The 25,362-nt window shown below is 35.4% G+C and overlaps 1 protein-coding gene across 1 annotated transcript in view; it reads right to left on the bottom strand.

The window, feature by feature from the left end:
- Positions 1-3,572: 3,572 nt before the first annotated feature.
- Positions 3,573-25,362, bottom strand: part of LRP5 (LDL receptor related protein 5) — a 121,033-nt gene continuing 99,243 nt past the window's right edge. The window contains exons 17-23 of the mRNA XM_034416761.3: positions 19,678-19,803; positions 15,164-15,400; positions 13,511-13,639; positions 11,271-11,504; positions 10,559-10,698; positions 9,817-9,914; positions 3,573-9,094 (exon numbers count right to left, since the gene is read on the bottom strand). Of these exons, the coding sequence (XP_034272652.1) occupies positions 8,833-9,094; positions 9,817-9,914; positions 10,559-10,698; positions 11,271-11,504; positions 13,511-13,639; positions 15,164-15,400; positions 19,678-19,803 (1,226 nt within the window). The 3' untranslated portion in view covers positions 3,573-8,832. The remainder of the gene's footprint in view (positions 9,095-9,816; positions 9,915-10,558; positions 10,699-11,270; positions 11,505-13,510; positions 13,640-15,163; positions 15,401-19,677; positions 19,804-25,362) is intronic.

The raw sequence follows: 25,362 nt of genomic DNA, 5'->3' as shown, positions 1-25,362 counted from the left end.
CCAATCACACTTGGCCAATAAAGAATTCTATTCTATTCTATTCTATTCTATTCTATTCTATTCTATTCTATTCTATTCTATTCTATTCTATTCTATTCTATTCTATTCTATTCTATTCTCCAAAGCACCCATAATAGATACAAGAATCCTCAGCAATGCCAGAGGTATTTAATATGTGTATATCAATAACAATCCATAAAAGTGAATGCAGTGAAAACCTTTGTGGGGTGGGGAGCAATAGAACAAAATGTTGTGGCTTGTGCACCAGAAAGATGTAGTTTCCCAGCAGAAGAAAATTACAGATGTATGGGAGCCCTATGTTGAGGAACTAGAAATCTTTTTGTAAAAAAAGGAAGGTAAATATGATTGCACAAAACCCTTCATTTGGGGTTCTGCAGCATGACACTTTCCCTATGGCCTGGCCTACCTTTCCAGCCAAACTGACCCAGGGTTATCTTAGATATGGGTGATGGGAGCTACATTTAATGAACACATCAGAGTGGGAGCAGAACAGCTGGCAAATTAAAGCAAATAATTAGCTATAAATCACAATGCACATGACTTTCATTAGAAATCACTATCATATGTTTTTCACTGCCATGAATACACAGCATGGTTTCTGAAGGGAGCTGTGGACTCTCTGAAGTTTTTTTCTTCAGTAGTTGTTTTTGCTGGGAAGAACAGGATAAACCCAAAATGGATGCTTGGATCAAGGCAGAACAGGCAGTTCCAAAGAGTTTGGCTGTCTGCAGGCAACGGTCAGAACAGACACTGGCAGGTTTCCTGATAAAAGGCACGCTCAAGTAAAATTATTTCCAGATGCCATAAAATGGCATAGAAAAGAACTATAACCTGCAAGCAAAATGCATCCAGCCAATAGCCTAGCTTAACATGGGAGGTGAAAAAAACCAAATTTGCAAAGGGGCTGAGAGAGATTTAAGGGTACAGTGCTTTTCAGAAAACATCTGAATTTTAAAATAACCTATTGGCTAATCAAGTGCAGCCATTCCTGTCAGTGGAACAAATAGAGCATAACAAAATGATGACTCTTCAATCTGGATGGCTATAGAAAGTACTGGCTTGGCACACCTTCCTTTTGCTGAAGGTAAAGAAGCCAAAATACTGTTTTTAAAAAGCAGAATCTTTAATCTTCTCTATTAAGTCAACAGAACCTGCATTTGCCCCTATCAACCCCCCCCCCCACCTCCTCAGGGCAGTCCATTTGCTTCCTCCGTTCAGGTTGCTGGAATCTGGCTGCGAAAATGGCCAGTTTTCAATAGCACATTTTTTTCCTCTTTGTTTGCAAAAATAAAGGTAGGATCTTCTGTTCTTCAAGCACCAACCCGGAGGCTCCAAGTGATCCTTCTAAAGCTCAGACTATATTGGGAGATTGTTTTTTTTTTTTTTAATTATATAAATGAAAGATGTTTGTCTCACCTCTTGATTTTTTTCCCTACCCTTAACCCACCCTCCATAGGCCAATATTGTTTCTGGCATGCGCTTTCTGATTAAATTGCCACATCACCAATTGGCCGCCTCCAGTTCTCTGTCCTCTGATCCATCAGTAGTTGCCCATCCCTGCCAGGCATTTTCTAAATCAGTCCAAATTCAAGACAAGGTGGTTGCCCACACTTACACTGCCATTCATTCCCAGCACAGGAAAGCAGGGTCAAAAGCACTCAATGTATAGGTACTGTATAGATACTACCTCAGTTGATAAAAGAGAATGGGCAGAAGGTAAAGAAATAATAAAATAGATTAGGGAAGGTAGTAAAAGGTCATCCACAAGACAGAAGCTAGATTACTTATCTGTTTGAGCTCTACCCAATGTTTAGAAACTACAGTAATGGAAACCACTGTGTGGTTTTATATGTACAGTATATTAAGCAGCCATGTCCTATTTCTCATTTGGGGCTCTTATAATGAACAAGAGGGCTGTGAGCAGTGACAGATGACTACCTAAAATTAGCAGAACTCAGCAGCCTGGAGTAAGAAGAATTTATGTTGTCATTCTGTAAAACACAGGAGGGAAATAATTTTTTTTTTTAAATTTATATAAGAATCACTGATCATTTTCACAAACCTTCCTGTATAATTCTTTGGACACAGAAGAGTTGTCGGTTTTCATAAACCCCATCCTAGCAATTTAATTAGTGTCTAGAATCTGTTTTCAACTGTAAATACATTGAGCACAAATCATTTAGACTCAAGAGGCTGCATAACACGTATCTTCTCTAGTAGCAGAAAATAATAATAATAATAATGATAATAATAATAATAATAATAATAATAATAATAATGATAATAATAATAATAATAATAATAATAATAATGCATATATTTTCTGGATAATGGATTTAAAGCTTTCAAAAACTATTTTAAAATATTCCATAAATTGTATTAAATTTGCTTGATGTGAAACAAAGACTGCTAGTCTTCCCTCAGGCACAGAAGCTGGGTGACTGACTGTGGACCAGGCACTGAGTTGTTGTAGATAATATGAAGGAATATTATGTATGCCTTGAGTTGTACAAGTAAAGGTGGAATATAAATCTCATAAATAAAGTTTAAAAATATTTTTGGTGCAGGTCATTTTTATAGAATTACACAGAGACAAATTAAGCACCACGTGTTAGTTAAAAGAGGCAGTTTGCCATAGTGCTTAAGGCACCAGGAGACTGTGAGCTCTAATCCTGCTTTAGGCATGAAGCCATCTGGGTGACCTTGAGCCAGTCATTCTCTCAGCCCCAGGTAGGAGGCAATGGCAAGCCACTTCTGAAAAAAATTGCCAAGGAAATTGCAGGGACTCATCTAGGCAATTGCTAAGGGTCACTGCTGACCCAAAGGCACAAATAAAAATAAAAAAGAAAAAAAATAATTTAAAGAATGAATTTTCTGGATCAGTTCTGAGCTGTAGCAAAGAATGCTATTCATTACAAAAGTCCTTCGTAATTTGGAGATGATTTCAAAATTTTAGGTGTTACATACTGTATAAGGAGTGGGCATCACAGTGCAAATTGCTGATATAACTGGAATGTAAAAGCTAGGACATTGCTATAAAATATTTACCAGAGGTAACAAATATCACTAATTTCAGTATATCTTCCTGCTTATGTAGCATATTCCTAAACTTTCATTATATCTAAACTTCAGAAACATAAAACTGGAAAGCAATGAAAAGCAAGTTGTTAAAGTTTAGTTCTAAAAGCAAGACATTTAAATAAAAATGTAAAACCCCACACCTATGGTACTACAGGTCGCAAAGTCAAAAATTGTCTTCTTTTTAAAGTGTATGACTCAGTCAAAGATACACATATTTTTGATTCCCAGAGTATTAAAACTATGCTTTTTTCACTACTGTAAAATTAAAAAGACAAACAAGTATTGGGCTCTGTTTTATTGTTGGCAAAGGGGCTTTTGCATATCCTGGTGTATATTGGACATTAATATGACAAAAGGCTATTTTCAGCTGCCCAATTAATATTCAAAATAGTCATTTTGGTAAAGCTTGTGCTGATGATATAAATGTCAATATTATTGTAGTAAAAATTAAATGGAATTCCAGTCCTTAGGAAAGTACATTAATCTAATTTAATAACAGAGATTTTGTTACATAATTTTACAAAAATTTATACCAATAGCATATTTAGCATCCATAAAATATAAACAGTGAAATGAAAAGGAGCACATTGGGTGTCTTAAAGCTCCCAATTTTGTAATTTCTGGGTAAAAATTCTCCCAGATTTCTCTGAAATATTTTCTTAAAAAAAAAACAAAAAACCAAGCACAACTCTCTGTAAAATCACATAATTAGTGACGTTGCATTAACATATACAAACAAGCTTAGTCCCACCATCCTGTGAATGCCTTAACTTGGAATGAGTTGAACACAATATGTATTTGCAACACCACGCTTGATGAAAAACTAACAAATGGAGCAAATGAATAAAAGGTTGCTTCGTTTTTAAGGCTTTGTTATCATCTGCCTATGTCAATATGCTAGGTTGTTTAAAAAGACCAAAGGCACTTTTTCTCTGTGTGACAAACTGTGTCTACAAAACGGTATATGAATATAAAGCTAAAATATTTAGGAGGTTTGCAGAATACACTTTACAATATAAATATAAAACAGATCAGCATGAGTCTATTATAACAATTCTTGGCAATATCTGCATATTTTCATGTACATTTACATTACATTAGCAGCAACTGCAAAATACTTAGATACAATACAGAAAGCAGCCTGGGTTTCATTTCTAATTAGAATGCCCTCTGAGTTATGTACATATAACAGTAAAAAACAACCCATTTAAAAATGTAAGTTGCCAGGTTGCATTCAATGATTTCCCCCCTTTTGTGTTCCCACCAAACTGGGATGAGCCAGCTACTGCTTCTCCTGTTCTTCCGCCCCTCTCCACTTTTCCATAATTGGTTACTCTGCTTCCCTCATTCTTAGTGCAATGACCAAGAAGATCCTATGGGAAAGTTCACATATTGCAATAGCCCATAAGATGATTAGGTTTGATTTACTGCAGTGGGCGAACCAATTGTGATTTGTTAAATAATAGTTTATAGCTTAGTGTTCTGTAAAATCAGCCACCTATGGTTTATTAAAGAATCTATGATGTAATGTGAGCAGTGAAATGTGTATCCCACAACACAAAAAGTAGATATATAATAGGCCCTGAGGGAGAAAAAAAGAAGTTGGAAAAGCTATTAGCTGACTTTTCCTCTAGTTGAGCTCAACAGGCTCAAAAATAAAGGAGGATTCACAAGTTTGTAACTTGGCAAGCCTAATTTTGTTCCATTTTAATCCAGGCCCAATAGTTCTTATTCATTATTTAATAAAATCAATTGTTTTTCACCTAATTGCAAATAGTTCAATTACATTATTTACAAAATATTTTCAACAAATATTACTTTACAAATTAAATTTGACACCACACTCTGCTTTCCATCCAATACCTCAGCCACCTACATCCACACATAAAATTGGCAAAGGAAACTTCCAGGGAACTGAGCTCCATATCTAAAGGTGCTTTAAATACTTTTCAGATGAAGACTTTTAATATGTTGTATATTAAGACCAGCTTTTCCTTTCAAAAAGCCTTAGTTGTCCTAACGTGTTAATTGCTAAGAGCAAGCTCGCTCTCAGGTCCAGATCAATAACTACTTTCAGTGAATTATGGATTTTAAAAACTAATGTTCATGAAGATGGATCTTAAGTGGACCCAAACAAACATCAGATACAGGGATTAGGTATCCAATCTTATATCTTTCTACACAGTAAAACCCAGTCTGGCTGGAAGAGATATGCTACTTAAGATTTCACCAACATTAACAATCACTTTTGAAGAGATAAAACATTCAAATCAATTTTCCTAGGGTAGTGAGATGCCACACAGTCATTAACCAATGGCAAGCCAATATAAGAAAGTTAACCTTTGACACTGCATTATGGCTAGACCTGAACAAGAGTTACTTGCTCTTTAAAATTTTAATAAAGCCAATCAGTTACATTTACATATATTCACATGTATTGTATTTAGAATATGAAGATAAGGTTCATATTCATGGGGCTGTCATAATGTGATTTGGTTCGGGCCTAGCATAAACCTAGCAACTGTAATTTATTCAATCAGAGTTAAGCAAACTATGGCTTAAAAAAAACTCTTGTAACTCTTTGGCAACATGGCCAATGATCCCAGACTAAGATGGCTCTTGAAAGCTAAAATTACAATCAACAGTTTATGTGGTATCATTTCAAAATAGCTTATAAAAATTAGAATTAATCTCCACACTGATTCATGACTTGGTAAACTGTATCTTTTTTCCAACAGAAGAGAACTGAACTGTGAAGTCCTTTGGGCTCTGAGCATGGTTGTTTATTTGCAGATGTTTCATTACCAGACTAGATAATATTATCAGTGCTAGTTTAAATGTGGGGTTTGCTTTCTGTTTATATACAGTAGCTTGCCCTACCAGTGTTGGTGGGAATGTGGTTTTCTCCTTGGTAAAGAATTGTCTGCAAGCAAACAAACAACTCATAGTATAGTTTTTAATGTGATTCATTGAGACCTATGTCAAAAAAGACATGGATAATATCATAGCCCAGAGTACTACTGATATCAGATATTTTAGCTAAAATTCTGGATTGGAGAGAGAGAAATAATTTAAAGTAACGAAAATATGACAATTATTTCTTGGTAAGGTATTTCTGACTTCACTCAATTCTACAACAACTCCAGTTGGGCAGATGTAATAATTTATTTGAATTTGGTGGGATGTTTCCCAATTAGCATGTTAATCAAGAAAGTAGAATATTTAATTTTCCTGATTAACACAGATTTACAATAGCAAGCAAAATAAAAATATTCAGTATTATAACCGTAAGTATTATAGTGCTCTGTTCACATTGATAGCATTAGTTATTTTTTCACTGCTTAAAGTATCCAATTCACTGTACTGAATGCAGTACAATATTTTCAGCAAGCAGATTAATATTACCAATGGTTGTTTAACTTTCTTTTAAAAAATAAACTATTCATTCAAATTTTAATGTTCAGTGCGTTTTAGAAACCTGGCAATGGTAAATCAAAGCATGCCATGTTAAGAATTAAAGGGTATCTTTTTATAAATGCTAGACAAAAGGTTAAAAGCAATTATAAAACAAATTAGTGGATGCAAATCTCTCGACAACTATGTATGTGTATGTGTGTGTGCGCTCACACACACATACAAGCTTTATCTGTAACAAAGCTAGAAATAGAATCCTAGAATTAGAAGAAGCTGGCTTTATTACCTTCCCACCCAATTTGAGCTACTAAGGATTGTTTTTTTAATAGTATGTTACTATGATTTAAAATTAGTACGGAATGTTATGATTTTTGAGCTGAGTACTCTAGATGCATTGTTATGGACTATTTTTGTGCTAGACATATAGGCAATACACCCAAACGACTTTGGCCTCCCCAAAGTATTCAGGGTAAGGATATTTTTGCATACAAATAAATAATTCTAATATTTTATCTCCCATATTAAACTTGGAAAGAAATGTAAAATGGCATGTCTGCAAAATACAAGTTTCTTGAGAGATCAGAATTCTCCTGTACTCAAAGATACTAATTGTAGGTCCTCAGAATTAAACCACCATATCCAAACTATTAGGAATAGACTGATGAGAACATATTCAGAAATAACAGAGATCAACCTCCACCTTATTAATAAGCTTGGAAAAAGTGGCCAGGGGTTGGAGAAGTCTCACCTCACACTTGGCCAGAAATACTTGCTAAAACTCAGCTATAAATGTAAAAAAACAACAATTTTCATCTTTGTCAATGATTCTGACTGTCAAAAGCCGGCTGCACCTGCTGTTACGCAGCTGTGAAAACATACTGTAATTTTGGCTTTTCCCTCTTTTTCCAATCATATTTCATTATTTGTTCACATCACAGTCTCCTAATTCTACAAGCTTTCAAACATTCTGTGTGAGGTAATCAAACCAAAGCACAAGCACAGTCAGTAATGTGAGACGTGTTGCTCATTTTCTTCCTGACCCGTGATGAAAAGCACCTTTCTTTCTGGGTTTTGTTCCAAATATAATGATCTTTTATTGAATTCTCTCTCTGATTATGAGGATCCTTACTCCTGTGCTCTCTCTCTCTCTAATATTATATATAAAAGGTTAGAGAGGGTAAAATTTGGATTCTTACCCAGTGGAGAATATGGTGGCAGTGTATGTTATGTTTTAAATTGAGAAAAGGTTGCTTTTTTCTGTATAACCAGGGGCCTTGGCAGACACCTATTCAAGAAATATCCAAATGCATCAATTTGGATAAATAGTTTTGCTATTCAGTGAACTCTTTATAAACTGTTTTTAACTGATGAAATGTGTTTTAATTTTTATAGATTTTTTTTAAAAAAAATTCAGATGGATGTGAGAGAAAAAGAGTCTTTTGAGGGATTACATTTTTCTAAACTATTTTAATCTTTCAGAAAATTGATTCATTCTTTTTTTCCACTTTTCATTTTTATTTCTGTCATGACTACCACCTCCTTTCCTCCCTCCTCTCTCCTCCATATCTCCTGAGCTGTATTGGGGGCCTTTAGAGAAACATAAAACATGAAGCAGTGCCTTGAATTTGACAGACTCGTAATAGAAATGTGATGCGTCCAATAGGACTGAATGCTTATTTTAATTTGGGGAGAAGTAGTTCATCATGAATAATGTAATAAATCTAACACATATTCTAGAAGTTCACTTTTTTAATGCACTGACTCTTTTGGAAAGTGAATGATGGAATAAAAGAAAAGAAAGCATAGGAAGCCCATTTTTGTGGTTAAGTACCTAGGATCAAGTATTAATCCATACACACAGACACACACACATATACAGACATACACAGACACACAAGAATTTCCCTCGTGTGTATTTCAAATAACATCATCCTTCATTCATTCATTCATACATACTTCTTCTTGCCTTTTATATTATTTAAAATAACTTGGCACATTCCCCTTTATTGAACCAAAAGATGATTTCAAAATGTTCCAAGCATATTATTTTCTGCTTCTCACCTCCTTTGGAGGTCAATTTAAATGTTGTGACTTCAATGCAAAGGCAAACTATGGCACAAAAGAATGGATTATTAAATTAAAAAAATCAACATAAATATCACTTTGCTGTACAATTTTCACAGCCCAGGCCCATTCATTTTTATTCACATTTTTTATAAGTTCCCACCCCATTTTAGATCATAAAATATATATTTAAAATCTTTGTTCATATTTAAAAACATATTTACAGGAAAAGACAAGTCCCTTCTGTTAAAATCATGAAGAGTCTGTACAAGGAGATGGAGGAGGGGGGTAGAGGTGGAAGTAGCTTCGCTCGGTAGCTGGAGACGGTGGGCAGCTTTCCTCTGCTGACATGTACTGGCTGCGAGGAGTAGGAGGAGGTGGATAAGGATCTGAGTCTGAGTTTAAGTCGATGTAGTATTTGTTAGCTTTCCACCGACTTGTGGTGTAGTCACTGTCACATACATCTGTGCTGCAAGGGGTAGTTGGTGGAGCAATCCCTCTGATAAGATAAGGCCTAAAATACAAGATACACATTAGTAGCATTGTAGCAAAATTCTGCTTGCTGGGAAAGGACAGAAATTGGAGACTTTCCACTTCTTTTTATCTGCAGCAAATTAGCCTCAATAGACACATAGACAACATCTACATACGCTGCAAAAGAGATCATCAGCACGCCAAAAAGGGAACAAAAAGACTCTCAAACACTTACCCAACAGCAATCAATACCCAAATGAGCATAGATTAACACCAACTTTAATATCAGACTAACAATCAAGAAGTAAACAATATTTCCCAATCAAGAAGCTGCCAAAGAAGCTAACAGTAAACAGCCCAACCAAAGAACCTCCAAGATCCCCACCCACACTGGCAGGGCAAGCCACTAGAATATAAATTGAGAGTAAACCCCACTCCTTACTAGAACTGATGATGTTACCTAGCTTGGGTAATGGAACAACCAAATAGAGAGAGCACCAAGGACCCCTCATACTGGGGTCCTTAGTGCTCATGTTTTCCTGAGCAGTCTAAAAATGCATGTCCATGTTAAGTCCAATCACAAAGCCTTATTTCCCAGTTTGAAGATTCCACCAATCAAACTGTACAAAGCTGAGAACTGGAGCAGCTTTATTAGAAAAAGAAAGTATTCTTTATCCAAAGCTGTTATATAAGCAAAATAAGAAGCAGTTATTTAAAAACTAAGAGTTAAAGAATCTGCCAAATGATTTTGAAAGCCATTACCTGTAAGACCTTGTTGTTGATGGAATGTTTGAAGAATAAAACATTTCTGTGTTATAGAGGGAGCGATCTGTAGCTGGTGAAGGTGGTGGATTCAAAATCTGTGTGAATGTAAAATGAAATAGTTTAATAATGTCCAATGGGAGCTACTTGTATCAATGAAATCGTTTGAGATGCCTGAGGACAAGTGGGCCTTCTGTGCTTTCTTTGGGTAATAATCTAAAAGACCATACTATGAGAATCTGTTTCAAATCCAGATGTTTTTCTAAAACAATGGGACCATTCTATTAATGTGCCACCATTTAAAGTTATATAAATAAATAAATGTTCTGCTAATTATTACATTAAGGAATCAGCATACATTTTATACTAATTTATTTCCATGAAATAACTTGGTACTCCAGGATAAACGGGGACAGCAGTTCTCCACAATTTTACCATAGACCTTTCCAGGAGGCCATCAAAGTTGCATTTTCTTAAATATAAATGTTCAAGTTGGGTATATGTGAGAAATAGAGAACTGTTCTCCAACTCCCATCAGCTATTGGTGTGTGAAGGTTGACTAAGAGGAAACTGAGATCTTTGAACCCAATCTAACTTCCTTAAGTTTGATTCAAATTTCATGTTTGCATGATAGCAACTCCTTCCTCCTCCACAATTATCTAGCTAAGTGTGCTGTTCAAGCAGGGCTAATAGGAACTGAGATCATAATTGCAACATGGCTTATACAATTTTCAACACTTACCTGTGGATAAAATGTGGCTTTTGTACTGGATGAACTACTAGAGGAAGCTCCAGTGACGTGGTTTCTGTCATAAAGAGGGGCACCACTGCTTCCACCCATTAGGCTCATGGAGCTAATCATGGATTTTCCACAAGAGATGCCTATATGGATAGAAGAAATAAGAATATACTTATTCGGTTATATACTCACTGAAATTTACCAAAGCAATTACTGTGGTAAAAGATGTCTATATGGACTGCAGAATCTTGGTTTTATCACAAGGCTTTAAAAAAATGCAATTCCTTTAACTTTTCAAATGCAGAAATTCTTTCCTACACAAGCTTGAACATTTTCTTAAATATTAGAATTTAAAAGATCTCTGCACAAGCAATACATATCCTATAACACATACAGTTCTGCATCATATCTACAAACAATCCTATTCAAAGCACACTACTCATGCAGAAGATATGGCTAAAAGAATAATAAAAGATCTCAAATTCTGAGCGCTGGCATTCCAAAGGAAGAAAGAATCCACTTCAAAATATTTCCCTTCATTCTATTTTTGAAGATTCTAAAATAGTAGTTTGGCCGGAGATTCAAAAGCAGGAGCAATATAATGAAGATCATCATATAACCACAGCTAGTTGTTATTTAGCATGTAGCAAAGTAAAAAAACAAAACAAAATCTGAAGAACATTATAGGAATACATAGAGGCACTGTTACTATTACCTGTAAAGGTCCCATGCTGAGAACTCCCTGGAGCAATGAAATTTAAGGGAACATGAGGGGTCCCGCTGACATACTCATGTGGAAAAGGTCCATTAGGCCCAGCGTAACGTTGGCAAACCACACGCTGGCAAACAAAATACATGCCTCCCATGACAAAAAGGGTAAGAATAATTCCAATCACAGGCCCAATAGCATTACTGTGGGGTCCAGAATCATTAGAGGATTTAATTTTTTCTGGAAAAAAAAAAGAAAAGAAATTAGAACTCTATCTCCTCCTTTTTAACAGCCCTACAAATGTTAGTATAAAAAGATTAGAGGGCCTTTTTGGCACAGGCTTCCAGTTACTAACAACATAACCCAGACATGGCTGATGGGATTTACATTCTAAGTAATTTTTCACTTATGTGAGTTACCAGTAGAGGAGTTCAGTTGTCATCTTTGATGTTGTAGATTCTGGCTGAAAAGGTTCTCCTCTATAGAATGTAATACTGTTGGAACAATTCCAAGTTTCCAGTTTGTCCCCAAAGTTTATATCTATCAATAGCCCACTACTGCAAATCGTGTGCAGATTGGTGCTTCCAATCCTAGATGACTTCGGGTCATCTCCTATGTGCAAAGGTTCCGCAATCACTGTGGGTGCTTATTTTTCTGTACAAGTGGCTAAAGCAACTAATTTTAAATTATTAACGTCAAAAGAAGTTTTAACAATGTGTGCAGTGCCAAAAGGGTAGCATTTGTTGAGAAGGATCAGCAAATAATGAGAATATGAAGGACAGGAGCCTATTAGAAATAATGTTTGTATTAAAGTTTGTAGAAATAAACACTAAAAGTTTACTTCCCTCTCCACATTCTGCATAAATAACTTTTCTCCTGTCACCTCGTATCAGCTGTCTAGTATAGTAAACCAGACGTTGCCTTCCTTTTATCATCTTTTTACAAATCACAGTAAATGAAGCTTTCTGTAAACTTACTAGCAAGACACATACACATACCTTTGCACTGAAGTGTTTCAACACTGTGCAAAGGAAGAAAGATGTGGAATCCCCAACTGTATCACCTTTCCTGGTTTGAGAGTGATACCTTCCCACTTTCACAATGTCTACTTTAGCAACCTTTGTCAACTAGCAGAGTCCACAAGTGTCACCTTTGACTATAACCCAACTATAACACATTGATAAGGGTCTCCTCAAACCTGGAACCAATCTAACATCACTTAGGAGCCCCCAAGTTTTAATGTATTGAAAGGAGCATTCAAATAAAACCAATATTGGCATGTTCTCTTCATAACTTCAACAGTACTTTTCAGTGTTCAAAAGGCTGCTCAATGTTTACTTCGTTTTATTCATATGCAAATTCCATTAGGGGGGATTTGATGGTGGCTGGATCATGGTAACTTGTGGTTTTCCCGTATTAAGTTGGCCCAAGGAATACATAGTCCAAATTATTTTTGGTCTTCTTTTTTCACCATGGGATGATGGGATTTGTAATCCAGTGCATCTAGAAGGCACCAAATTGGGGAAGGGTAGACCAGTTTGCAATCTACAGCATTTTATTACAAGGACCCTTGTGGCTCTTTTCTGTATAAGTTTATCTCTATTGCAACATAGTTATCAATGGCAATCATTCTAATGGAAAATAGCCAGTTCAATTCCTTTTACAACATTCTGGAGGTCATTAGAGGGCTGCTATCTCTAAGTATTTTTCCCTCAATCCCAACACATACAGAAGTCCTAGGACTGAAAATACAGAATTATTATCAAACCATCTACAGTCAGAAAATGGCATTTATGGTTAGCATAAACGATGCAGGGATTAAAGCCAATCTGAACAGCCACCAAAGGCCCAGGGGGACAAGACAGAATTGCATCTGCTTTGGCCTTTTGATAATAGCTTTATTTTACACAGTTGTTTTTTCATTTGGCTACATCTGAAGAAAGAAAAATGACCGCTTTCTGAAAACTGCAAAGCACCATTGAAGAGTATTACATTTCAAGGACAGAAGTATTAAGCCTCGGCAATAGTAAATAACTATATTTGCTTTTCTAGACTTCGAGAATAAACAGTGATCCCTGGATCCAAACTTGCCTTTACGAACTGATAGCTTCCAGTTGTGTTGGGCTGAAAAACTTTAGAATTTCCTAGCTGTTGGCTAAATTGGCTGGGAATTCTGGGAATGTTAGCCCAACACAAATTGTGTAAAGATAATTAACAATAGGAAGCCTTTTACAATACCAACTTACCGGTAAAAAGTGCCTTATCACAGAAAAGTTCATCAGAACCATCAATGCAGTCCGGAAAAGAGTCACACTGCTGTTTTTTGAGAATACACTGGCCATTGGCACACTGAAAGTGATTCTGCAGACAAATAGCTGTGAGGGGGTGGGTGGGATGGGAGAAAATCACCAAACAATTTTTAATACTTTCAAGATAAATCAACCAAACCTAAACAAAATAATAAACACATCACTTTCTTCAAGACAGCAGTTATTTTATAAGCCTCCAAGAACCACAAATAAACATTATACTCGGTCCCCTTGAAATCAAGCATTTGGCAGAAAACATAAATGCAAACCACTCACAGTCTTCTGTTAAGCACTGAAGATATGGGAAGATGAACTAACATAGTGTCAATGTAGAGTTTACTCTAATCCCTTAAAACAGGGATGAACAACCCATTTGTGGTTTGAGGACACAATTTTAAAAATGTAGGGGGGAAGAAAGAATAGAAGGCTATGAGGAATGTGACAAGGATGGCCTGGCATCATTTAAGAGTGCATAAGCAAAATGTTTTATTCTACTTTTGGAATGGGTGTTTTATTTACCAAGAATATAAAAATAAAACTCAATAATGAATTATTGCTATAGGCAGTGACTTTTGATTAATTAATTAGTTACATTTGCTTTATTTATATGCTGCTTTTTCTGGAAGGCTCTGGATGGCTAATAATAACTTCACAGAACAAGAAATCTCCTTAACAACAGCAACAAAAACCCATTTGATTTATTAATCATTCACCATAAAGCAAATGATCAAAAGTATACACTGAAGAAAACGTACAAAACAATTCAAATTCTATACCTGCACTTGTGAGGGAAAGAAAGCAGTCATAATTGCTTTCCTGAAAATCAGGAGAGAAAGAGAAGATCTCCATAGGGAAGGCATGCCAAAGTCTGGAAGATTTTATAGAAAATGCTGGTTTCTGAGGTCTCATCCAGTAGCATTCCTATACAGGACAGGATCTGGAGGACCAACCCTTATTTGATCTTAATGGACATCAGATGAATGTGGGAAAAAAAAGGCCCTCAGATAATCTGGTCTTGAATCATGTAGGGCCTTAAAAATGAGGACCAGAATCTTGGAATTGCATTCAGATGCCAACCAGCAACCAAGACAAGTCCTAAAACAGTCGAGCCATCCAAGAATATTGGGATGTATCCATCACTGTCTAGGACTTTGCATTTTGTATCATTGATAGCTTCCAAATGCTTTCCAAAGGCAGCCCTATGTAAAGGGACTGTAAGCAGGGCCCCACAATAAAGACCGCAACTGGAGCATGAGATATAATTAAACAAAAGCCTTCTTGGTCACAGCTGCCAGCCCCCAAGTTGCAAACCATCTCTGAATAGAGGAGTGCAACTCCATTCACAGTGAACATCATTTGACCTTGAAATTCAAAGCTAATCTGTCTTGGAGGGGATCATTTTAAGACTGTCCCTTCTCATACAGGCCCTGACAGCTTCAAGCATTGGGTCAGTCCTTTTACCATCTCTCGTGTTTGACCAGGCTGAGATCTATAGGCGTATATGTATAAGCATAGTTCCATGTTCTTCCCTCATTGCTGAATCTAACAATGTGTATGTGTCTATCATAAGATAAAGTATACAGCTCTTACTTTCACAATAAGATTCATCAGATTTATCTTGGCAATCAACTTCTCCATTACATCTCAAATGTGCGTCGATGCACTGTCCCTTCTCACATTGGAACTGGGTTGCTGAGCAGATGGGGCAGTTTTCTTCATCACTCTGATCATCACATTCTGAAAAGCCATCACAACGCCATGCCATGGGAATACAATCAATCTCTCCAGTTGCACATGTGAACTGATCTGGGGAACAGGTTGGTGGCTCTGAAAGGAATTTTTAAAGAACTGCATGAAACTCTTCAAAATATTAAATAATTTACAACAAAGAATGCACTGTTTTATCTTTGTAAGGCCCTTATACTAACCCTAACCCTAACCCTGTAACATTATGACATTTATTTCAATCAGCCTGAACTGAACTCTGCCCATACAAGGCAACTCCACCCCCTTTACAAAAGACATAAAATATGCAGAACCCCCTGAATGTATTGAAAATCTGCAATCTATTATTTGGAGGCTATGTTTGGAAATGTTGTCATTCTCAAAGAGGCAACAAATTTCATCCTGCGATTTAGATCTGGAAACTAGTTCCAAAAGGAGCAAATTCAATGTCTAAAAAATAAGTATCACGTATACCATACACCAAGTCTAAATTACAATTACAGAAAGTAATTAACATGAAACACTGTAATTCGAAAACTGCAATAAATGAAATGATAACTAAGAAGAGCTCTATTTATATAATTAAAAAGTAAACTAGCTTTTCCTTTAACTCCCTGTATTGAAATCTACCTTTCATGAAGAAAGTTAAAATGCATGTGACAGCTACTTATAAAAAATGTGTTTGAAAAAAGCCAATTGATAACAATAATCAAATGTTTTTTGATAGAACAAAATTCTTATAGAACAAATTACAATTAACTGAAATTAATCTGTCTAATTAATTGATTTCTAATATGAATAACAAGATCTTATTTATACCTAAAGTTTCCTTAAAACAATCATCACTGAACAACATTTTGTGCCTTTTTTCTAAGGATTTATCAGTTAATAAGAAAAAAAAATCTTTTCCATATGACATCTAGAAGAATTTAATTTCACCACTTTCAAAGTGGGGTGATATTAATTCAGAGCATCTTGAATGGTACAATGGATAACTGAGTGAAACATGTAATGCTGATTTGAGCTACAAGATTTGAGAAATCTTGAAAGAGTTTACTCTATTTCCCTTCTACACCTCTTGAAAAAAGGTCTTTTCCAAAGGCTGCTATCCCAATGGTGAAAATTTCTGCTCTTGTACTTTTATATGCCTAAATCCAGGACGTTGTTTGATCTCTTATAAGGCCCTCTTGGATCCCTTGATTTTTAAGGCTTGAGTTGAAAATCCACAATAGTTAACCAGATCTGAGACAATGCATTTTCCCCCATGAAGAATTACACTTGTACACAAGGATTAACTGGTTTATTGAATGCAGTGAGTCACTTGGATCATTATTCTTTAAAAAACTCACAATGAATTCCCTCCCCCCCCCTTTTAATTTGTCCACCACAGTGGTGAAATCCTCCGAGGTTTGCCACTGGTTTGTTGCGCACACATGCATGGTGCTCGCCAAACGTGTGCTGCATGCACATGCACAGTGCATGTGCACTTGTGCATTGCGTGCCGAACGTGTGCTTCATGTGGAAAAATGAGAAGGTAAGTAGAACAGCGAGGGGGGGAAAACAGCTGTGCCATTCGCTAGAAGGCAGGATTTCCTGCTTTCCAGCAAATATAAATCGCGTGGCACAGCTGATCATTGGAAATACCGGTTTGGAAGAACCGGGGGTATTTTTTTTACTACCGGTTTGCCCGAACCAGTGCAAACTGGTAGCATTTCACCCCTGGTCCACCATAAAATATCAGGCTCAGTACTTCGGCCCTGAATAGAGTGACTGCAGAGAGAATATATAAGTATATCTGTGATGGTTGACAAATCTGTGATACTGAAGATTTCAAATTAGGATGCTAGGAAAAAAGACAAGGATAAATATAAAATTACTGTATTAGGAATGGTATGTAAATGTGAGATTCAACATACAATAAGAAGAGTGCATTTATCATGAGGAATCTCTCACAAATGGAGAAACATGAGCCAATAAACTGACCTTCTTTCTCCATAGAATAGATGTAAAACTCCAATACCACAGAGCATGTTGTGGTTGCGAGACAGAAACTGTTTATAAGAGATCCCTGGAGAGCTCATAGTACAGCAAATGTGTCATTTAAGAGAAAGAAGTATTTTCAAAATAAACTTGAGAAGGGAAGTTTTAAGCTGCAAAGATGGGAGGAAAAAAAGCCTTCCTGATGAGAGGGGATGTTTATTTTCACAGAAAATATTTTGAAAAATGTTTTCTTCCATAAAAGCAAAGAAAGGATATATTGGAATAAAATGGATAAATTTGGACACTGAAATAGGGGAAACTCTTAGCTAAAAACATAGCACCATATTTCTTAATGCTGAGTTGCAAGATATCTATTCTACATAATGCCATTTGTATGTAATTATTACAGCATGATTATGCTATTTCCTACTGCCTTTTGTTTATCTACCCAAAGTAACAATTTTCAGGATTTTTGGAAAATACATGCAAGCCCCCACTTTTGGAATATTAAATATAAACTCAGAAACTAGGATCCAAGCAGTGATTTATGGCTTAATGTTATATGGAATTAGCTTTGTAAGGAAATTATAACCTATTAAGGCCTTCATCATATGGATGCTATCAGTTCCTAAAGTCAATCTTCTTGTTTTTTAGAAACCGTCTACAAGTTTAGAGGACAGAACTAGTTAATTAAAACTCACTGCATCCAAAAGTGGCTTGTTGTTAGTAGAAAATGTTTCCATGCAATTTATACGTCACAGAGAAATCATTAAATACAACTCAAATACAGGTGTTTGTGTGTATGTACCCCGTTTCCCCCAAAATAAGACATCCCCTGATAATAAGCCCAATCAGGCTTTTGAGCACATGGCAATAAGGCCAAGGGTTTATTTTAGGGTTCAAAAAAATATAAGACAGGGTCTTATTTTTGGGAAAACATGGTATCTATATGTACTGTATCTGTATGTATATTTACATTGGATTTATGTGACACTCATCTTGTCTAGAAGCCTCTGGGTGGCTTACAAACAGGTTCCCTTAGTTATCTGTGATTCCTTTATTCACAATTAGGAAATACAGACTAGATCTCATTATCTGCAGTAAAGGAGTTTACATAACCCCAAATTTGGAGACTATTTCTGTGTGGATCTTTTTGTGCATATTATGCACGTTTTAAATGATGATTGGGGCACTGCATACTTTTATAAAATCTTCTTTTCTGTAGTTTTGTTATCCCCAATTTTGAATGAAACCGAGGAATAATGATAGCCTTGTGTAGATTATTTTATTTAAATCCTCAAAGAAAAATGAGAAAGGAAGGAGAAGAGGTAAAAGAAACACTGAGTGTAGACGTCATTTACAAACAGGGCTGTTTTCAGTAGTATTTAGTACTCCAATCACAGCATTTCCTGGAATGTTTGACTAGTTGCATCACTTTGAAGAAGTTCAAAGGCACTATTGCACAGAGAATCTCTCTGTATGAACTGTTTCCAAACATCTACATGATGTATTGATGAGATCACTCAAAGAGTTCATGGTTTGAATTTGATTACTTGGTTAATAAAACCCATCTCTAGTTTACAACTCATTGAGTGATTCTGAGCAGGTCCTCAATATGAAGCAAAAAACTGAGGTTCAGTCCAGACAAAATAGAGGTTCTGCTGCTCAGCAGACAATCTAATATGAGGTCCGGATGCAATCTGTTTTGGATGGAATGGTTTTAGATTATATTTGTTTTAAGGGGAAACAAATAAAAATGCCCCTTGCGGTTATCTTTTTCCATTTACTTTCTATTTTATTTCACTGAAATACAGAGCCTAAGAAACAATTTTGAATTAGACATCACTACGATGAGATTTTCTTACAGTATTTCCTCGTGATAATGAATAAAGAATCACAACATAGTTTTTGGTGGGAACAACCAGCATAGTTATGAAAACAGTAAAATGCACTGTAGTCCTGTGCTTTAGTTAGTGTATATTAGACTCATTGTGATTTTTATAACACTCCCTCCCCACTACAGTACAGATATTATACAGGTCTTGTTAATATATTGTCTCAATTACAGAAAGATTACTATGCATGTAAAAATGGTAGTCAAATTTACCTGCTGAATTTAAATTGCTCTCATAATCTCATTTGGGTGCAAATACTGCCTGCCAATGGCAAGGAATTGAGTGCATGAACGGGTCAAGCAACGTGAAGGCTTCCCACAAAACGGGGACCTGCAGATCTCTCTGAGTTTAACTCAAATAATTCTCACATTGTCTGCTACATCTAAGGAGCAGTAGATAAGGAAAACTGTTCTAGAGCCATGAAGTACAAATACATCTGCCTTGCGAAGCTTGAATGCTTAACAATCTTTCCTGAAAGGAAACCTTTTGCTTAAGACTACTTACCTCCACACGTTAAGAGGTCCTGCAGAAGTACCAAATGAACAGGGCAGGAACACCTGGGAGTTCCATCTCCTTTTGCTATACAGAGGTGTGAACACTTCCCATTATCTCGGGAACACGGGTGGTTTGCTTCATGTAGAGAAAAAGGAGGATAGCAGTTGTTTATAGAATAGGGGAAAAATTCCTAAATGTATTACTACTTAAGTACAGGTAGTGCTCGACTTACAAAAAGTTCATTTAATGACTGTTCAAAGTTACAACAGCAGTGAAAAAAGTGACTCAGGACCGTTTTTCACAGTTACAACCTTGTAAACACAGGTTACAAGGTTGTAACACAGTTAGCATCCCCATAATCATGGGATCAAAATATAGATGCTTGACAACTGAGTCATATTTATGACTGTTGCTGTGTCCCAGGTCATGTGATCTCCTTTTGAGACCTTCTGACAAGCAAAGTCACTGGGGAAACGAGATTCACTTAACAACCGGGTTACTAACTTATCAACCGCAGTGATTCACTTAACAACTGTGGCAAGAAAGGTCGTAAAATGGGGCAAAAGTCACTTAACAAATGTCTTGCTTAACAACAGAAATTTTGGGCTCCATTGTGGTTGTAAATCGAGGACTACCTGTAATAGTTTGTAAATTTCAAGTTTCTTTACAGACATTTTATTATTGCACCAAATTGCTATATCACAGTTAAACTCTTAGAGGAGGGCAGGTGGGAGAGGAGGGATATAAAGGCAGCAATAGGGCATGGTAAAGAGAAGAGAAAAAAACCCCAAAACACTGCTTTAGAGATTAGAGGCGTTCTCAATCAACACTTTTAAAATATTGGTCAATTTTGCCCTTCTTGTTTCATTTTTAGCAATAAAGAGGACTCCATCTCATTGAAACAAAGAAAGAACCGCAAGCACATCCTTATTACGGTAGCTTAGCTGAGGCATTCACTTAAAATTAGTTTCACACCCTCCCCTCTTTAAACTATCTGTTTCCACTCAAACTGGTAATTAATAATAACTTTAAAAACTATTTGTTTCCTCTGTCCTCCTTTTCCTTTTGAATTGTGGCATTTAGACATGGGGAATAGGGAGGACATTGTTTTCTGCCTGTATATAATAAATATATTCTCTACATTTTACAAATGGTAATAAGTAAATGTTTCCAATATGCATGAAAGAGTAGCTCTTTGAGACCTATTTTAATTTATTTAATTGATATATAGGTTGCCTGTCTTCTTTGATGAAGAATGAATTTAATCAAGAATGGAAAAGATGAATTCCTTTTCTATGTTCTCTGAAGACTATATAACTTCTAAATAACTATACATAAAATTCAAGCTGCACAGGATACAAGCTGAAGTAGTAACCTTTCTAGAACTGGGCTCAATGTTACCTGAGATCAAAAGACAGGTGCATTCTTAACTCCCAGCAAGTATGGGAAATTTTATGAGGAAAAACATAACAATTTTTTTGCCGACTTGTTCATTCTGATGTAAAACTTAGAAAATTATCAGAGTTTAGTATATAAACTCATAGTGGCATTAGAACAATCACTGACTTGTAACACACAAGAAAAGGTCAACAGTTTCCAACACATATGGTGCTCAACAGCCATTTTTCTTACTTCTAGGAAATTGTGCACAACCTCTTATAAAAAGGTACCTGCTTGATCATTAAAAGACAAAGGATTAACTTCCTTGTTGTATTTTCTGATACCTAGAACTTTGTTGTTGTGACATAATGATTGTGGGCAATATACAAGGAAAGAAGGAATAAGAAATCAGTTTTACCATGTAACAGCCAATTTCTTTTAGAAACAGTAGCCCACACATGTAGGGAGATTTCATATCATGATAAGTGACTACCAAATACCAAAAGCAAACAAAATCAGAAGATTCTCTCCCAGGGCTGAAGATGGCTTGTTAGTGGAGTTTTGTAGTATTTGGGGCTTACAGACCAGTGATGGAAAGTGTTTAGGAAGGGGAGCAGGTTTTTTTTAATCTCTTTAAAAAATTAACAAATTAATCTAGATGATTTCTAGAGAAAAGTTCTGCTGAGTGAGAACAACAAAAAAAGTCCTCCTATTCTTAACCTTTTCTAAAAACCACTCCTTTTGTGAATGTTACCTTCATTCATGCAAAAAGCAGATTTTTTGCTAAATGATTTTTTTCTGTGGATGAAGCATGAATTCTGAGATAATGCAATCCACTCTGGATACATCTCCAAATTTAGAGAACTTTGCTCCAATGAACTCTTAGCTAAAGTTGGCGTGTTTGTGGCTTCAGAACCACAGTAAAAGGTTTCTAATTTTAGTTTAACTTTAATTTAAAAAGTTCTTGAAAATCCCACTAGATCTCAGTCAACAGAAAATACATGAGGTAAAATAATCTCATTTAAGATGAACTTCACTCAAGGTTGGTATATGTTTTAAGAGGCCTGCCTATTTTAATTCTTTACACTTACAAATAAAGTTATAAGGTATTAATTAACTCTCTGTGGCAGGAACATCCTTCAAGATGTTCACAGTAGCTATTTATTGGAAAAGATAGTTTAAATTTCCACATGTAAGTGCTCACTGCTGTGTAACTAGATCTAGTTAGATTTCTTTCCTTTTCTCTTACTTCCTGTCTTTAATTTTTATTGCACACTACTTCTTACTCTTTTCCTGGTTTTGCATAATGTTGCCTATCTTGAAAGATGGACAAAAATTTGGAAAAATGGTTGAAAAAATATATTCAAAACAAACAACAAAAGTAATGTTTAACTAAGACACGACGGAGGGATTTGAGATAACAAAGGGAGTAAGACAAGGCTGCCCACTCTCCCCACTTCTTTTTATCCTATCACTGGAATCACTCTTAAATAGAATCAGGGAAGATCAAGAGATTAAAGGTTTGAGAATTAAGAATGAGGAATATAAAATTCAAGCCTATGCAGATGATATGGTTTTTATAATTGAAGACCTGCTAAAATCAGGCCTTAAATTGATTAGAAAAGTAGAGGAATTTGGTGCAGTGGCGGGTTTAAAAATAAATCAAAATTATTAACCAAAAACTTTACAAAAGAACAGGAGATAGAATTAGAAAAGACTATGGATATACAAACTACCAAAAAAAGTAAAATATTTGGGAATCTGGCTGATCGCAAGAAGCTCATCAATCAAAAAAGAAAATTATGATAAATTGGTTTGGCAAATTGAGAAGGATTTGGAAAATTGGACAAAGCTGCAAATTTCATGGACAGGAAGAGTGGCGGCAATAAAAATGAGTATCTTGCCCAAAATTTTATTCCTCTTCCAGGTTATACCGATTAGAATGGGAAAAAAATCTTTGATTTATTAAACAGAATGACTACAAAATTTATTTGGCAAGGGAAGAAAGCCAGAATTAGATTAAAAGTATTACAAGATACAAGAGACAGAGGAGGAATAGCCTTCCCGGACTGGGAGACCTATTACCAAGCAGCTGGCTTAGTCTGGATAGAATTAGAAAATAAAAGACTCTTAATATTAGAGGGACACGATCTTCATGTAGGGTGGCATGCATTTCTATTGGGGGGGGGGAACAGAACACACATGGATACTTCAAAAGACATGTAATTAGGAATTCACTCTTAACAATTTGGAATAAAATTAAGAAACATCACTATATAGGAGTACCATCCTGGATCCCTCCAGAAGAAATATTAACACACCCAAATTTACTAGACTGGTCCAAAATTATTAGATATAGGGATATTGTTAATGGAGGGGGAACCCTAAAAGCAAAAAACGAATTGGAACAGGACTTAGGTAGAGAAATACAATGGTGGTCATACCTACAAATAAAATCAAAATATATTGAGGAGAAGAAAACGGATCAAATTAGAGTAGAACTAACCGACCTTGATAAAATTCTGTTAAAGAATGAACAAAAACTAATTAGTAAAATATACAAATTTCTATTGCAGTATAAACTGGAAGAGGAAACCGTGAAAGAAACGATGATCAAATGGGCCCAAAATTTTAATTATTCGATAGAGTTGGAGAAGTGGGAGAAGATGTGGAAAACAAATATGAAATTAACAATCTCAACTGCATACAAGGAAAACCAGATGAAAATGTTTCACAGATGGCATCTTCCACCAGCGAGAATAGCGAAAATGTTCCCCAGCAATTCTCTGAAATGCTGGAAATGTGAGATTAGTTATGGAACATTTTATCACCAATGGTGGACATGCCCGGTAGTGAAATTTTTTTGGAAGAAAATTAAAAATTGGATCAAAGAAATAATCCAGAATTCAATAGAGGGAAAATCTGAACAGTTTCTATTAGGGATATCAATAGAAAATTATAGTAAAGAAACACAGTATCTCATACTACATATATTGACAGCAGCACGTATTATATATGTGCAATACTGGAAGAAAGAATTACCACCAGATAAGGATATAATTAAAAAGATTTTGGAATGCGCAGAATTGAATAAACTAACTAAAGAAATTCAGGGGAAAGAGGAAACTAAATACTATAAAGTGTGAAATAATTGGTATGAATGGCTGAAAAATAAGGAAATAAATTAAAGGAATGAAGACGGGAAAGAGAAAAATGTGATAGATCAATTAACATGTTAGTAGAAATGAAATAGAATAGGAAAAAAAGGCTGAATAAGTTAACATTATAATATCTGTAAATATTTATATATAGTAAGAAATGGATCACTGTTATGTAGCTGAAAAAGAAATTATGATTCTTGTATATATTGTATGTCTATGTATGTCTTTTTTACTATGTTTAAAATAAAAAACTTTTTATTAAAAAAAAAAGAGGTTATTATAATAGAATATTCTGTTAGTTGTAGATGGGAAACCTGAGAGAATCTGTAGTAAGTATTGGATGCAATCACCCTGAAACTGGAGAGGAAAATAAAAAATTGGAATATTATCTCACATGGTCCGTACATGTTCCACTGTTGCCACTTTGGGGATTGAAATCTACAGGATCAGTGCAATTTTAGTTCAATCACTGACAATTGAAGATGCAACTCTGCTATTTGGCTATATCTCAAGCAGCAAAATATGCAGACTTTTTGTACACAGGGTACACTTGAAAGTTGTATGCATTTATTTACTGGATTTATATGTTGGTGACTCATATAGGCTCATGGTAGCTTATAAAAATCTATTATAAAACAATGGTAAAGAACATTTAAACATCATTTATGAAGCATTTAAAATGCTTTATGGCAGTGACTAATATACATTTAGGAATTAGGGCGGATTCAGGTGCAAGGATGAAGACTGCTGAGCAATTTGTTCAAATCCTTTGAATTATTTCAATTATGTGATATTTATAGACAAGCCTTTTTTGTGACTTGTTTCTTTTCTGTCTTTTTGATGAGGAAAGTCAATATAGTTTTGCTAATTTTGTATTATATGTAACTTTTAAAAAATAAGTAGATAATCTAACCCTAATAAACAAAAATAAGTAAATAGCAGTCAATGAGGAGGGAAAGTGGTGGTTGTATCTATTTTAAAGCTGGATCATACTTGAATACTCATTTCCTATTATTCCTATTCCTCATTTCCAAAACCAAAATCAGTCTCAGAATTGCCATTCAGTTGATTCTAATTAAAAAGAAAAAAAGGGAATGTTCTGGAATAAATATTCAGCTTTGTTCTTCAGCTATGAAATTGATACAAACTATTT

The sequence above is a fragment of the Pantherophis guttatus genome, chromosome 1 (genome assembly GCF_059756535.1).
Source record: "Pantherophis guttatus breed Tessera chromosome 1, ASM5975653v1, whole genome shotgun sequence".
Lineage (NCBI taxonomy): Eukaryota > Metazoa > Chordata > Lepidosauria > Squamata > Colubridae > Pantherophis > Pantherophis guttatus.
This window is presented reverse-complemented; position numbering and strand designations above follow the sequence as displayed.